The following is a 15,879-nucleotide window of genomic DNA, read 5'->3' on the forward strand; positions in this document are numbered from 1 at the left end:
ATGATGGAAAACATTAATCTTGTCTAACTCCTCATTTCATAAACAGGGAAGCTGAGGTTTAAAGAAGAAAGTGGCTTGCTAATCACACAGCTAGTAGAGCAGGCTAGAAAACCTGGACTCTTCCTGGAACCAGTTACTTCCCTTCTTTCCTTTCCGGAGAAGGAGAACCTAGGATCAAGGAAATCGATGGGTTTCGGTCGGCTGAGGCAGGAGTGAAATGACTCATCAATTTGCTGTTGCCCTTTCTCTATTCTTGACTCATTCAGCACGTATTTACTGACTGTCCACACTATTTGGACTCAGAAGAGAAGGCAGAGAGAAATAGCTATGGCGGCAGGCAGCATCGGGATCTGCTTCCAGGTATGACTTCAGAACCTGGGCTTTTTTCCCCCATTTTAAATATATATATATATATATATATATATATATATATGGATATCCACATTATAAAACACCCACTACTCTGCCTTCTAATACAGTTAGGTTGTGTCTGAGGGCAGCGGCTGTCTCATTCGAACGTGTGCAAATTTTCCTGGCACTCAGTAGGGCACGAAATCAGTGCTGTGGTATTGGAAATACTTGAACTCTAATTCTGACTGCCACTAATTCTATGTCTTTGAGACAGTATATTCCTTTCCTTCTCTGGCCCTTAGTTTTACCATCTGTAACCCAGAAACAGTGGCAAAATCATGTGTGGAATTGCTGGCAAGTTCAAGTTATCCCAGGATATAACTAGGAGGAAGAAAACGTTGGGAATCTAGGCTGAAAACAGAGTCGACGTTATCACCTCGTTAATTCCCAAACATCTTTCCCTTGCCCTTGACCCCTCCTCTTACCTTCTACCCTAGCCGTCCTCCTTTTCTTCAAGATTTCCCTCTAGAGGGCACGCTAGCTCTACCGTTCTGGTACCCCACTTCCGTTCGCCTTCATTTTCTCTTCTGCGCATGTGCACACTTCGCTTCCGGGCTTCCCTACTCTCGTTTAGGTGGCTCAACCGAAGACTGCACCCGCTACGCCTGCGCAATGTCAGCCCCGCCCCTCCACCGCTGTCCCCGGAAACGCTTCCTTCCTACGCAGCGGCTACAGTCGCAGCAGGAGCTGGAGCTTTGCCTCTCTAGGCCGGTAGGGCCTCATCCTCCATGGTCTTGCCTGTCAGCACCGTTCCGGGGGCCAGTCGTTGAGGCTGGGCTGCGCTCGGAAGCTTCGATCCTCGAGTCCGTCACCCGGTGAGTGAACCCCACAGGAGCTCGAGTACGAGCGGGGCCCGAGCAGCTGCTGGAACGGGCAGGATTTCCCCTCACTCCGGGAATGGGTCTGTCCGCCCCGGCCTCCCCCCCAACTCCCGGAATGGGCTCGCCCCCTCGGTCCCAGTCCCTCCTCCCGACTGGGCGACGTTGCCATGGTGACGGCCGGCGGGCTGAGGCCCGGCGTGTGTCCTCTCAGGTGCCGGGGCGGCCCGGGGCCCATGGCGCGGCGGTGGCGCTGACCCAGGCCCGGGCGGCGGCCGGGCCCCGCGGGCCGGCATGGCGGGCCAGTTCCGCAGCTACGTGTGGGACCCGTTGCTGATCCTGTCGCAGATCGTCCTCATGCAGACCGTGTATTACGGCTCGCTGGGCCTGTGGCTGGCGCTGGTGGACGGGCTGGTGCGCAGCAGCCCCTCGCTGGACCAGATGTTCGACGCCGAGGTATGGTCCCCGGGCCGGCGCGGGCGGCGTCTCGGCCTCACCGGGTGGTCTGACACTACTGGGCTCTAGACCTGGCTGGGCCACCTTCTCGTTTTGTGGCCCTGGGAAAGGGATATCACCTTTCTGAGCCTCGGCTGCCCTATCCATAAAATGGAATGACAGAGAGGCAGATCAGTACAAAGGAAGGGGCCTGCGTTCCAGGCAACCTGATACATCTCCTTTCTGACACTGAAAAAGTGACTTCACTTCTCTGAGTCCCAGATTCTCGGGTGCCAAATTGGGGACGGGGGGATGGATAAAAGAGCATTCACGGAGTATAATGGGAACTTCCTGGACTTTGGAGTCAGGTCTCTAAATTCCATGTACTAGCTGTGTGACCTGGGGCGAGTGTTGTCATCTCTCTGAACCTGTTTTCCTGTCTGCAAAATCATGAGACCGCTGGCATAGAGGTCGTGGACTGCAGTACAAAGAGCCTGGCTTTGGATTCAGAAATGCTTAGTGTCCAATGTAGGCTGAAACATACCAGCTGTGGGATTTGGGGCAAGTTGCTTTATCTTTCTGAGCCTGTTTCCTCTTCTGAAATAGAATAATCCTCAGCAAAATGTTATGAGGGCCAGAGGGGCCTAGGAGTAAGAAAGTGCCTTATAAAGTGTAATGGGAGGGTGGAGAGGTGTTTTGCTTCAGAGAGGCAGCTGTGGTATATGGTAATAAGCACAGTTCTTGGAGCCAGGAGATCTGGGATGGAATCTTTCCTCCTGTTGCTTATTCTCTATGTAGCCCTTGGGCAAGTTATTATCCAAAAAAAGGTAATAATAAGCAAGTTATTATCCAAAAAGAGGTAACAGTAACAACAATAACAACTTTATGAGGTTGTTGTGAGGATGATATGAGATAATGAATGTCAAGGCCTTTGAAAGCTGAAAGTGTGCAGATGTTTGGTATTGGATAGTACCGTATGGACAGTGGTGGAGGTCACTCACCCACCAGGTGCCTAGTAGTACCTTCTTAGGAGTCTTGCTGAACCCCATTCTAACTCTTTTGCTGTTTATTTACCCTGTCACTTTGGGCAAGTGACTTAACTTCTTTGAATTTTCATTCCTCCTTTGTAAAATGAGGATAATGATCCCTTCCCGGCTGCTGTGAGGGGTCAGATGAGATACAGTGGTGGATGTCTGTAAAAGCAGCTTGGTGGAAGTAAGCTGCCATACAGATGAAGAGGCCTGTTGGCTTCTGTGGTCCTGGAATGATGTTTGTTCCTGAGCGGGGCTGCTGGGGTCCTGGAGCCTGGGGCTCTGCCAGGTCACTTCTCCAGCATATTTCCATTTGTGATTCCCCCTCAGATCCTGGGCTTTTCCACCCCTCCAGGCCGGCTCTCCACGATGTCCTTCGTCCTCAACGCCCTCACCTGGTGAGTATCACCAGTTTTGCTATCCAGCTTTTGGGGTCTTAGCACTGGAACTAACTTCCTAAATTCGGACGTGAAACAGACTGGCACTTGTTCCTGGGCAGTGGTGGACTAAAATGGGTGGCAGAGGCCAGTTCTGGGACTGGCTCCACTGTAGGGTTTCTTTGATCGCTGTTTTGACTTAGCTGGAAAGCTCTTATGTCACTCTGTGCATGCTGCCTTGGGACAGCTTTCATCTCAGACCACTTCCCTGATGTGGAATCAGATGAGGAAAGGATTGCACCGGGAGTCAGTCTATTCTTGGCCCATGTGCCATTGGCCAAGTTCCTTCCCTTCTCTCTAGGTCTTGGGTCCTCATCTGTACCCTGAGGGCTTTGACTGAGAGGTGGTTTAGGGAAGTGACTAAGAGCTTAGGCTCGGGAAGCCGACTCACTTGGCTTTGACTCTCAGCTTTACCACTAGTCTAGTGACTGTGGACAAGTTAATCTGTCTAAGCCCCAGTTTCCTCATCAGTAAAATCAGGCTAATAATATTACCCACCTCATAGTGGTAAGGGTTCCATGAGTTAATTCACAGGAGGTACTTAGAATGATGCCTTTCACATTACTGTTCTTGACCTTACACTGGAGGTTGAAAACTGGTGGGGTGACTTTGACCTGAATTTGGCTCCCAGATATGTTCTGTTTGGCTTACACAGTTGTCAACCCATGCAGGGTGTTTAAGACTTTTTTCACTTAGTTGAAAATCAGGATATTTTATGTTAAAAATACAGATTTCTGGCTTCTCTTAAAAAATGGGATGATCGATTGATTCCAGGCCAGCATTCTAGCATGGTGACTTGCCTAGCTGCAGGCCGCACTTTAGATGAAACAGGTATGCTTCATGCTGCCACAGTCCCCACCAATCTCTGGGATCCCTCTGAGTGGCAGCTGCATTGATCATCAAGCTCGTACTCTTTCCTTCTCCCCAGCCTGATCCACTCTCAGCATCACCTGCCAGGTTCCTCTGGGCATCTGATAATGTAACCCCTGCCTCCCACTTCTCTCGCTTGCTTCTGACCACTGTGCTGTCATCCTAATTGTCCCTGCTCCCCCAAATAACCTAATCTAAGGCCAGGACAACCCAGTGACAACTCACTGCTGTCCTCTCCCCACAGTGCCCTGGGCTTGCTGTACTTCATCCGGCGAGGGAAGCAGTGTCTGGATTTCACTGTCACTGTCCATTTCTTTCACCTCCTGGGCTGCTGGTTCTACAGCTCCCGTTTCCCCTCGGCGCTGACCTGGTGGCTGGTCCAGGCCGTGTGCATTGCACTCATGGCTGTCATCGGGGAGTACCTGTGTATGCGGTCGGAGCTCAAGGAGATCCCCCTCAACTCAGCCCCGAAGTCCAGTGTCTAGAGTCAGGTCCTTTGGACACCCAGCTGGGCACTTGACACCTTGGGCTGCTCCGACTGTCCAGATGAGGTCCAGCCCAGGCCTGAGAGGAACCCGGGAAATGTGAAGTCTCTGTTGGTGTGGGAGAGAGAGTGAGGCCCCGTCAAGAAGGCAGGTAGCAGGCAGGATCACAGCTGCAAGAACGGCCTCCGTTCACTGAAGCCTTGGTATCTGGGAGGTCGGCAAGGGGGACCTCTTTCAGGGTAATAACAGAATCAGAACCATGCCACTCTTGAGCCACCATACCTGTCACCAGCCTGTTATTTTAAAAAGGAAAAAAAAAAATAATCAAGGGTATCTGATCACAGCGAACCACTCTTCTAGCCACCTGTCTTACCTCCCTGGGACAGCTGTTAGCTTTGCCATGCTGCTGGACTGCAGCTGTTCTGTTCGGAGCAACACTGGGTTTCTGGATCCAGAGCCACAGACAGATGTAGGCGCAAAGTAGCAGGCTGCTGTCGGTGAGAGGATGGCAGGTGGAGGCATCAAGCAGAAAGAAAACGCACAACCTGTGTCCTGCTACACACATGTGTGTGTACACCAGTGAACCCATGACTGACTTTCTTCCGGTTCTCTCTACTGGGCCTCCACCCTGCTGCCAGCTTTCAACATTGCAGGCCGTAGGACCCAGAGAAGAATCTTAGCGTCGCTCCCCATCTAACCCTCGAACTAGAGTCACTGCCTGTTCTCTAGGAATGACCGGGCATCCCAGCTCCCACGGACCTCCGTTCTGGCAATAGTTCCCTTTTCCCGCCTTGTTTGGAATTACACAGTGGGAAGGGTACAGTGGGCGCCCAGACACAGGAAGCCCAGCCTTCCAGCTTGAGGTGCACTTGATAGTGCCGAGGGAGATAGGAATTTGCTACTAAGATTTTTCTTCGGGGTGGAGTGTCCTCTGTGAGGGGCTTACAGCTGCCCTTCCCGTGTACATAAATACAGTATTTTCCACGGTTCTGCCTGTGCTTATTTTGTAATACTGTGCTCGGGAGCTATACAGAATGATTAGGCCACCTTCTTTTTTTCCTGAACCCAAGTATTCCTCCACCTGGTTAAAACACTAAGTGCCGGGGACACCTGTGTCCCACCCCCGCCTGCAGCCTTCTCCGCCACGCCTTGGGTGAACTGCCATGACGCTCAGGGTACCTTTGCCATTTGCCAGTGACTTCTGAACGTGCCCAGTGGAATGCACTGGTCTAGACCCATTTCTGCCTGGAAACCATTGCTGCTCCCCTTTGGGTCCTCCAGAGCCTGCCTGAGAGAGCTGTCAGTGCTCAGCTTTCAGTGTTAGGGCTACACGGCTGGGGACTTTTGCCATCTCCCCAGGAAGCCTTTCTAGCCTCCTGGCTCCCAGCCCTGCAGAATAGGAAGTTGAGGCCGACAGGATGAAGGTTTAAGAGTGAACATGCCTGGGCAGAGGCTGGGAAAATGCTCGGGTGAGGCACCTCAGTAACTCAGGGAACTCTAGCCAAGCTGGGAGGAAGCAGGTTGTTAATGAGATTCTAATCCTGACTGCGGGGTCCAGGAGGTATGACCAGCTGAAATGGCTTCCCCTGGGTGGATGGATTTCCCCCCAGACTCTAAAGGCAGGTGACTAACTATTTTGAGGCAAGCCTCAGAGCACTCACATCGTGTGGCCACAGGCTCCCGTGGCCAGCTCTGGTGGTGGTAGCTCCAGCTGTTGGCACACCTCTTTGGGAGTTTCCCACAAAGGCTGGTGCTGTCCTGCACATCGTCGATGACAGATCTCTGCCCCTTGAGTGTCAGTTGGATTTATGAAAACTGCCAAAGGTCAGGGGAGCCAAGGTGGGTTTTTTTTGTTTTTTAACAATATCATGACTAAGCTGAATGACAGTTGGGGGTCAAACATATGTGAGTTTCCTGAGATTTTTATGAATTCTAAAGTGACAAAGCAGTGTCTAGAGGCAAGTTCCAGAGAGGACTGGGCAATGGAAGTAATAAATAACATGCATTGAGTGCTTCCTAAAGAGATGTCCAGCAGTAGACTAAGTGCTCTGCACCTCCTTGCTCACTTAATCTTCACAACAACCCTCTGAAGTAGGAAACAGCATCATCTGTATCTTACAGATGAGGAAACTGTAAGGAACTTGCCCAAGGTTACATGTTAGGAGCTGGCAGAGCCAGGATTTGGGTTCCGGTAGTGACATTAATAAACTCATTCTGAAGAGATTAATAGTTAAAGATGTTTAAGTTCTTAGTGCTTAAACAATCTGCACCTTCTAATCATACTTTCTCATCCTACTGTATTGTTTTAAATACTAAGGATGTAAACTGTGTGAATATTACTTGCTTTCCAAGAAAAACTGATAGGCAGTACATTAAATATGGCCACAGATTTCCAAGTGAACATAGGAATGTTGGAAATATTTTTATTTCCAAAGGATAAAGGAAAGTACCTAGATCCGAAAGTTACCGCCACCCTACCACTGAGTTGGTGTAGCTCTTGACTTCGTAGGGGTCTGACGTCTAGACGCCCCCCCGCCCCATCCCGTCCACTACCATTTGGAGAGACAAGTGGAGACTAGTGCATAGCTGGTGCTCAGAATAGTTTATAACCCACAAGAAGGATGGGAAAGGAGAAAGGGATGTCTAGCTCAGAGGGTGCCTCTAACCCCTAGTTCTAGGCAGGCCTGCCCAGATCAGAGCCACATGGGGGTCAGAAGGGCAGCCAGCAGGCACCAGTGAGGCGGGAAGCTCCAGGTCCCCGTGAGTCTTATGTGAGGCACAGCTCAAACAGGTTAGGTTCCCCTGGAAGCAGAGTCTTAGCCTCTCTTCAACAACTCCCAGATCAGGGTAGCTTCCTTCTCGCAGTCCCCGGGGGCAGTCAGCCTGTAACCCAGGGACTACAGCCTCAGGGGCAGGGGAAGGAGAGGCCAGTTCTGGGCACAAGAGAGGTTCTTTGTGGAGAGGGAATTAAGAGCTACTGCGTGCTTGAGGTTTTCTGTAGGAAAGTAGCAAAGGATGGTAGAACAACATTGAAGCAAGGGGAGTAGAGGGAGCTGAGAGTTTTAATCCCTGACCTGCCTACCTGGCCAGGCCAGGGAGACTTCTAGGGGCCCAATGTCAGAAGGCTATAGAGAGCTGCAACGGAGTGCAAGGTTAAGTCCTGGAGTCCCATTACCAGCTCTGAGACCTTGGATAAGCTACTTAACCTTCCCTGGGTTGAACTTCCCTGAGTTTTTGTGAGGATTCAGTGAGATGTCATAATGTAAAGCATTTAGTGCTGTGCCTGACCTATAAGAAAGTGATCCATGAATCTAAGCAGTTAGAATTATGGGACCGCTGCCCCCTTCCCATTTTACAGAGGAGATATCTTTCTTCAAAGCCTCAGCTGTTAGGTGGGGGACAGGCTTGCCCATGACCTAGGTACAGCCACCGAGTATTGAGCTCCTATGTGCCATGCACTGTAAAGTGATTTATGTTTCTAACTTAACCCAATGAGATAGGCACCACCGTTTTCCCCATTTTGCAGACAATGAAACTGAGGCTTAGGAGTAAACAGCTTTCCCCAGCATCAAACAGCTGATAAGAAGCTAGGCCTGTCTGCCTCAGCAACCTCAGCCCCATTCATCCACCAATCATGTTTAAGTGGTACATGGCCCAGATTGGGAGAGGGACAGTCTCCGGGATCCAGATGCTATTTTGTGAATGTGAACATAAGATTGGCTTTTTAACCAAGCAGCTAGTTCCCTAAAGGTGGGCAGTTAGGCAGCCGCTCATAAGTGAGAAACAGGGCCAGTACTGGCTTTATTACAGCAAGGAGGCCTGGAAAACAGGCCGAATGTTCAACGTCCCACAAACTGGTTTCAACTACATCAAGCCTGATTTGCGCAAAGCCCTCTGGAATGGCTACTAGTATCCCTCTTTTAATAAACAGATGCAATACGCTCTGAGAGGTCGTGTGACTTGTTAAAATTCAAACATTAAAAAATTTCCCCCAGTTAACTGTTAGGGAGCCATTTCTCCTGCGGTCTCTTATCCCTGAGATTATGGGTTGCAGCATCCTGCCCAAATCAGGATCTGACTGAGCCCTGAAGAGGGGCCTCAGGTTGAAGTGGTTAAACAATGGGAGAATGGTAGTGGGGAGACCCTAGTCCTGGGGTTATGGGAGGCAGGCTGCCTGAGCCTAATGCCAGCAGGTGGAAGGGATAAGGCTGGAAGGAGTGCACTGCTGGAAGTCATTCACATGCATGAGGCCTGCATCCTTGCTTCTCCAGCGGCACCCTGGCCACGCTGGGTCCCAGCCTAGGCACACAGGCTTCTGTCTGCTCACTTGATGGCATTGCCCGTGGGAAGCTGGGGCCCAGCTCTGGCTCCCAATTGGGCAAAGCAGAAGTTGCCAACCTCGCCTAGGCTCAGGCCATTCGGGCCCCCACTTGGGGCTCCCCGGGGAAGGTTCCCATGAAGCCTAGTGCATGCCCCCACCCTCACCCCGCCACACACACAGGGTTTGGCTTTTTGTTTGGGAGTGCGCTGCCCTAATCGCCCGCTGATAGAGCACGCTGGACAGAAGTTTACTTGAAGGTTGATGGAACGGAAGGTGCTTGGGAGGAAAGATCGAATAGAGGGTTGGTGTGATTGATGATGCCCAGCAAGGGAACCGAAATGGAGACTACCCAGGAAATGGGCTGGATTGCAAGCTTAGCGGGAAGACAGCTTGAAGTGGTTACGGGAGTGGAGGTTGCGCGGAGGGGGCGGGGCGGGGTGCTCGGGAAGGGAGCGCCGCGCCTGGGTGGCCGCAGGTAGGGAGCGCGCTGCGGGGGGCGTTAGGTCGCCATTCCCGAGGCTGAGCAGTGCGGTGCAGAGCGGTCCAGCGCCAGGCCCCGCTCAGGCTGTTCTCGCGGCCCGGTTTCCGCTGGCGGTCTCCTGGCGGATGCTCAGTCAGGGTGCTAAGCCCCAGTGGAGAGGAGGGGTGCGAGCCGGCCGGTTTAGCGGGAGCCTTTCCCATCCTTCTCTCTCCCTCCCAATCTGAGGATCTCCATCAGTGTCCTGGCTCCCTGGGAGTGAGGGTGGAGGGCTCTGCGCCCCTCGATGGCTCTGCTGCTCTCCCGAGGGCGCCCGCTGCACACAGCCTGTCTCCAGGGGAATACGGAGGACCAGGATCATAGTCTTTGTGCAGAGAAAGCCTGGGCCCCCTCTGTTTTCCTCTCCCCAACTGCATATTCAGGGCCCTGTGGCTCCTACCGGACTCGGGGTTGGAGGATGGACGCGCTGTGTCCCACGGGAGCAGTAGGACGAAGTACCAGTTCCCCGCCTGACTCGGTGCTTTCCGTGACCCAGGCGGGGCACATTTCACATTTCCGGCTGGCATTTATTGACACCCGGAGCCGTGATAATCAGGGCGCAATGCACGTGCGTGACGGGCTGGATGCTGCGTTGCACCTTTCCCCCTTCTTCGGGAAATGGAACGGGGAGCAGCCAGGAGACCTAGATTAGAGTTCTTGCTGTGCCACTTCCCAGCGGCGTGAGCCTGCGCAAGACCTCAGCTTCTCGGCGCCGCGGGGGTTTCCTCCTCTCCTTGGCCTGCAGGGCCATTGTGAGGCACCTGGCACCCGGGAAGCGCACAACCAACGCCCCCCTTCTATGACTTCATGGAGAGCACCGCTCAGGAGGCCAGCTTGCAGAGGCGGGGGAGGGGAGCAGCCCGCTTGCTTCTTTGTTACGGCTTCTACACTGACCGTAGGGACCTGGGGATGGAGTGGAATTAACCTGAAGTCGTGATTCACACTCTTCACCACTCCCCCACCTTACCTCCGCGGAGGGCCTCTTTCCTCCAGCCTTTCCAGCCCCAGATAAAGAGGCAGAGCCAGCGGCAGTATTCTTCAGCGCCATATGGGAGATTTTATTTGTAGACTCGCGAATTTTCCCGCCCGTCCCTCCCGTTGAGATGGTTGCGCGATCTCCGCCCTCTCCGCACACCTCTGGCTCCCATCCGAGGTCACACCTGCGAGCAGAGACCTCAGCGTCAGTTAGGAGCTAAGACCGCCCCCAGAGGGCGCTGGCGTCCAGGGAGAGGGCTCAGGGACCAGGGCGCTGCGGTGTCTGGCAGATTGGCGATGCCCGGTTTGCTGAAGGGGCAGCTTCCCATTCAACTGGACCCCCAGGCCCATCACCCCCTTCCTTTCTTGGGACCTCAGTGGAGGGGCTGGAGTATTTCTACTTTTTCTTTTGCTAAGGAACTTTTGTTCAGAGTAGGTCTTATTTGAGGCACGAATAAATAAAACAAATGCAGAGTTTATCTAAGAGGGGGTGAGATGCAGAAGAGCCTTACTTGACCACGCCCCCTCCCCTTAGCCCCACATTTGGAAATCCCTAAACTCACTTACTCAGACTTCTGTGAGATTCTGAGCCATAGCAGATGGCCCCTCCTGAGGCCTCCAGGCAGTGGATGACCCACCTCAGAACCACACTCCCAGTGCCCTCCTTCCCCGGAGCCCCTACTTGGGTCCTGAGAGGACCCAGCCTGGCCACTGCCCTGCTGTGTGGACTTGGTCAATGGCTTCCGCCTCTCTGGGCTTCCCTCTCTGGGCATGAAGGTAGGGCCTCCCAGCACCGCCAGCCACAGCCCCCAAAACTCTGGATCCTAAGCCCTCTGACTCTGGGCCCAGCTCAGGGCCTGGCTTGGGGCTTGTGTCTCACCCTAGCCTGGCAGTGGCATTGTCACATCTTGTATGGACGGACCATTGGCAGCTCAAGTGATGCCGAGCAGAGGCGGGTGCAGCAGCGCTTGACCGAGCGCAGGGCGGATGGTCTGCACATCACCCGGGGCCCTGGGAGGTGGACTCGTGTGGGCAGCCCCTCACACCAGATCCACTGGTCTGCTGTGTCCAGCTGTTTCATGTCCTCCATGGGAGTTCTGTACTGGTGGGTCTTCAGGAAGACGACCCGGGGGTCCACAGTGGGTGATTGCCTCTCCTGGGCTCCAGGGCCAGTGGGCAGGCCACGACCCTTTGACGTCATGGGGACCTCAGGCTCCGGCCGCTCCTCCTCGTGCGGCACTGCTTGCTGTGCCGTGTGCCCCTTCCGCAGTGCCGCCTTGGGCCTTGGCTGCTCCGGGTCCTCAGGCTCCCTCAGGGGCTCTGATTTCTTGGAGTCCAGTTTCTTGTTGGGACACCCAGCCTCCTGAAGATCTTTGTTATTTTGTTCTACTGTATCCCAGACGTCTTCGTGGCTGGCAGGGAGAGGAGCGGCAGTCAGCAGAGCAAGACCAAGGTCCTGGGCCTCCAGCTAGACCGAGACAACGGTTCTGCAGTCAGCTCAGGGAGCCTGTCAGGAAAGCTAGAGAGGGCCTGAAAAGAAGCTTCTCTACCACTCAGAGGTCTTGTTCCTGGGGGCAGGGGGTGTGGTGATAAGGACCGGCAGGCAGAAGGGATGTGAGAGGTTGGAAAGGCCTGAGGCAATGGCTAGTAGTTAGGATACCTAGAAATATATATTGCCTGCATCGGCCACTAGGTTAGGGTTCTGCCTCTTTGGATTTCAACTGATGGAGTGGACTGGTCCAGTGTTTTGTTTTTGGGTTTTTTTTTTTTCATATTGTGTTCCAAGAAATCTTAGAAAATATCTCAAATGACCACCCCCCACCCCTGGAGGGGCAGGGTGAGGGGCAGGATAGCTTCCCTCCAACGACACAGTTGGGGCTTAGGGACAGAAATTTGAAGAGTGGCTCTGCTGCTTTAAAAAGGCTTGGAAATCTCTGGGACTAGATGATCCTGACCCTTCTGGCTCAGTGTTTCCTGAGCACCTGCATCGAGGAGGACGCCAACTCAGAGGGAGGAGCCAGAGGGTGGAGTTACCTAGAGGGCTTAGGAGACTTTCCCCAGGGGTGTCTGTCGTAGACTGAGTCCCCTGCAATGTGGCAGCCCCCGTCCTAGCTGAGTGTGTGTGGAGAGAGAGAGGCCTCAGGCTCAGGATAATGACAATACAGAGGATAATAATGGCCACTGCCGATTGGGTGCCCACTGGGTGTCAGGCCCAGGACCCTCACAACAGTCCTGCAAAGCAGGAGGCAGGGAAGAGGCAGAGCGGCTTGGAGAGCACAGGCTTTGGAGACAAACTGGGATTCACACTTGCTTCTGCCTCTTACCATCTGTGTGATTTGGGGCAAGAGCCTTAGTTTCCTCATCTGTAAAACTGGGGTAATTCCTTCTACCTAACAGGATTTTTGTGAAGAATAAACTAAGTGGGAAAATGCTTTGCATGGTACCTGGCACTTAGCGGGTGCCTCATGTCAGCTTTCTTAGCATCCTGATGTGACTTGTGAGGAAACTGAGCCTCAGCAGAATGACTAGTTTGCAGGTGAATCTCTGCGTGGTGTTGACTTGGGAGAGGCAGAAGGGGTGGCCCCGCGTGCTCAGAGCACCAGGTGGTGGTTAGTCCCGTGGTTGGATGATTATGACCAGGGTTATGACAACAGCTCTGATATCAGCTGGGAACGGCTTCAAATCCTAGCTCTGCCACTTACCAGTCCAGTTAACGGGATAAGTTACAACATCTCTTGAGCCTCAGCTCCTCAGTAAAATAGGGCTAATAAATAACTACCTTTCTGCCAGAGCCTAGTCAAAATGCAGGTTGCGAAATTCCTTAGCATAGTGCCCGTTCCTAGTAAAGGTGGCTATTGGGCCCATGATAGGGGCCGCGGGTGGGCCATGCTCACCCAGAGGAGACCCTGCGGATCTTCGGAACTCTGAGCAGGGAATTCCAACACCTTTTGGCCAGGTTATGCAGTTCTTGGGTCCGAGGGTTCGAGCTCTCAAGCAGCTTCAAGAGCGCCAAGTTTTTTAGCACCTGCCAGGGGCGAGGAGCCAGAAAAACTGAAGCTTCAGCTTTCCTGGGCTAGCGTCCCACCCCGCTACCCGGACTTTGGCTCAGCTCAGCTCAGGGCAGGGCCAGGTGACTCCTCCCGGGTCACTCGGCCTGGCAGCCAGGAGCAACACTGCATGGGGGCTCAGGCTCTCCTAAGCAGACACCAAAACGGGGCGCCTCACCGCTTTAAGTCGGTTCCGCGCAATTACTTTGCTGACAGGCTGCTGTATCTTGTCCCATGGTTCCTCATCTTGCATCTGACAGAGAGAGAGAGAGAGAGAGAGGGAGAGAGAGAGAGAGAGAGAGGGAATGCTAACACAGTAGGAACCCCTCGAACGCCTCCATAATGCCTCTCCATTGGGCTGGGCTTGGTGTGACCAACCCTAGACTGGGAGTTTTGTCACCTTGGTTTGGGGGTGGAAACAGGGAGCCCATTCTAACTCTCCTGACCTCCCTTCACCCTTCACCTCTCCCTCTTCCCCCCAGGCTGGAAGGTCCCCATCCTGGGCATGGTTGGACTCTTTGTTGAGACCCCCGCTGGGTCTAGTCCCAAATCCAACCTTGGAAACCACTGTATTCTTGAGCCTCTTCTTTGCTGATGGACTCATGCTGGAGCTGTGAGGCCTCAGAGACAGATGGAGCAAGGCACTGCCTGCCCCCCGCCTCTCTCAGCTCAGCCAGCGCTCAGGCTGGGCATGGGGATGATTGTGCTGGGGCTCCCAGGGAGGGGGCTGTGACATCACTGAAATGTGTGACAGTGGCAGGGCTGTCTCCGAGGAGTATGTGGATGGCAGGGGTGGAGGGTGAGGAGGAAACTCCTGTCTGTGGAGAAACCTGGTAGGTGCCGGGCAGAGGCATATATTGTCACCATCTCCCTGTGAGGTAGGAAGATTCCCCCGTCTTTTCGTTTGTTTGTTTGTTTTAATAAAGAACCCAGGGTTCAAAGAAATTAAATAATTTATCCACACAGCTGGATAATGTTGGAGCTGGAAACGTAAGGTCTGACCGTCAACCCATGAAACGTGGGTTCCCAACTATGCTCATATGTTGATTCATGTCACATATGTTGACTGTGTATCTGCTATGTGTTAGGTGTGTTCTAAGCGCTGGATTAAAAAAAAAAACAATTCCTACCATCAAGGAACTTACATTCTAGTGGAGAATGTGTGTGCTTGTAAAGGTTTAACAATAGGCTCTCTGAAACAAAGTGTGTATATGTGTGTGTGAATGTGTGTTTATCATAAATTTTACTGAAAGAAACCTAACAAAATTCTACAATACTCTTTATTGTGAATTCGGTATAGCCAGTTTATTCTTACAGTATACTTTTCTTGAATTTTGCCTAACTCTTGCATCCATAGTCAACCTATGGTTATAACTGATGAACAAGTGTAGTTCCAACATGAATGTTGATGTAAGAAAGTGAAAAAGTGAAAGAACAAAGATGTTGGAATTCAACTCATTTCTCAATGACCTGATCGACTTCTCTGCTGTATTAGGTCACAGTTTTCAAACACCGGGAGTATATTTGCTCAGCTTTTTTTGCGCGTGTGTGGCCATTTTCAATGTACAGGCATACCTCAGAGATATGGCAGGTTCGGTTCCAGACCACTGCAATACAGCGAGCTACCTGAATCTTTTGGTTTCCCAGTGCATATGAAAGTTATGTTTACACTATACTGTAGTCTGTTAAGTGTGCAATAATAGCATTATGTCTAAAAAAATGTACATACCTTAATTTAAAAATACTTAATTGCTAAAAAACGCTGATCATCATCTGAGCCTTCAGCAAGTCGTAGCAGCAACATCAAAGGTCACAGATCACTGTAACAAGTATAATAGTGAAAAAGTTTGAAATATTGTGAAAATTACCAAAATGTGACACAGTGACATGAAGCAAGCAAATGCTGTTGAAAAAATGGTGCCTATGGACTTGTTCAACTAGGGTTTCCACAAACCTTCAATTTGTAAATACCGCACTATCTGTGAAGTGCAGTAAAGCGAAATAAAATGAGATCTGCCTGTAGCAGCTATAGACAGAACATATTTACATTTAATCTACATTATTAACATTTCCTCCGTTACTTTCTTAAGGCTAGACCGGGGGTAGGCAAATTTCTTCTGTAAGGAATAAGATAGTAAATATGTTAGACTTTGCAGGCCATGTAGTTGCAACTACTCAACTGCTCTTGGGATGTGAAAGCAGCCACAGATATGGAAATGAGTGGGCCTGGCTGTGTTGCAATAAAGTTTATTTACAGAAATAGTTGGTGGGCTGGATTTGGCCCATGGCCAACTGCTGGTCTAGACAATCAACAGAACAATAAATCAAAACCTGATTTATCATACTTACCTATTTCTGTGGTGTAAATACTCCTACCAGGGCCGATTTCAAGCTACCAGTGTGATGTCAATGAATGCAGAGTTGAAAAGAAATGCACAGTAGCATGCCATTATATATTATATATTTCTACCGTATTTCTACAGCTGTAAAGATTCTCAAGATCATAGATAATAGCAAAAGGTAGTAAAAATT

The 15,879-nt window shown here is 51.7% G+C and overlaps 2 protein-coding genes across 7 annotated transcripts in view; one reads left to right on the forward strand and one right to left on the reverse strand.

Annotated features, from left to right (window-relative positions):
* The first annotated feature begins 1,085 nt into the window (after positions 1 to 1,085).
* The window catches only part of SYS1 (SYS1 golgi trafficking protein), a 35,036-nt gene continuing 20,242 nt past the window's right edge, over positions 1,086 to 15,879 (forward strand). For 2 of the 4 annotated variants that reach the window (XM_073793042.1, XM_019943880.3), the window contains exons 1-3: positions 1,090 to 1,226; positions 1,444 to 1,685; positions 3,026 to 3,093. In XM_073793042.1, coding sequence (XP_073649143.1) covers positions 1,524 to 1,685; positions 3,026 to 3,093 — 230 coding nt within the window. In that variant the 5' untranslated portion in view covers positions 1,090 to 1,226; positions 1,444 to 1,523. Of the gene's footprint in view, positions 1,227 to 1,422; positions 1,686 to 3,025; positions 3,094 to 4,246; positions 5,477 to 15,879 lie in introns of those variants that run through there. The other 2 variants (XM_019943879.3, XM_004322045.4) reach the window with 2 other exon arrangements.
* On the reverse strand, positions 10,423 to 14,043 carry TP53TG5 (TP53 target 5). Of its 3 annotated transcripts, none has more exons than XM_073793039.1 (5): positions 13,904 to 14,043; positions 13,526 to 13,600; positions 13,195 to 13,325; positions 11,181 to 11,712; positions 10,423 to 10,485 (listed from the first exon to the last, which is right to left on the reverse strand). In XM_073793039.1, the coding sequence occupies exons 1-4, from the start codon at positions 13,949 to 13,951 to the stop codon at positions 11,202 to 11,204; spliced, it is 765 nt and encodes a 254-aa protein (XP_073649140.1). In that variant the 5' UTR covers positions 13,952 to 14,043; the 3' UTR covers positions 10,423 to 10,485; positions 11,181 to 11,201. The 3 variants fall into 3 exon arrangements, 2 of the variants coding, with proteins under 2 accessions (XP_073649140.1, XP_073649141.1); XR_012326366.1 differs by having other exon boundaries at positions 10,474 to 10,485; positions 10,868 to 11,712; XM_073793040.1 differs by lacking the exon at positions 13,526 to 13,600 and having other exon boundaries at positions 13,904 to 13,980.

The sequence above is a fragment of the Tursiops truncatus genome, chromosome 15 (genome assembly GCF_011762595.2).
Source record: "Tursiops truncatus isolate mTurTru1 chromosome 15, mTurTru1.mat.Y, whole genome shotgun sequence".
NCBI lineage: Eukaryota > Metazoa > Chordata > Mammalia > Artiodactyla > Delphinidae > Tursiops > Tursiops truncatus.

What these genes read in the sequence shown, in the direction of transcription:
- TP53TG5 (XM_073793039.1), bottom strand. Translation starts at nt 13,951, where the DNA reads ATGAGTCCATCAGCAAAGAAGAGGCTCAAGAATACAGTGGTTTCCAAG. An exon ending in AGAATACAGTGGTTTCCAAG is followed by an intron (nt 13,601 to 13,903) that starts GTTGGATTTGGG and finishes TCTCTCTGTCAG; the next exon opens with ATGCAAGATGAGGAACCATG. An exon ending in ATCCGCAGGGTCTCCTCTGG is followed by an intron (nt 11,713 to 13,194) that starts GTGAGCATGGCC and finishes TCTCCCTGCCAG; the next exon opens with CCACGAAGACGTCTGGGATA.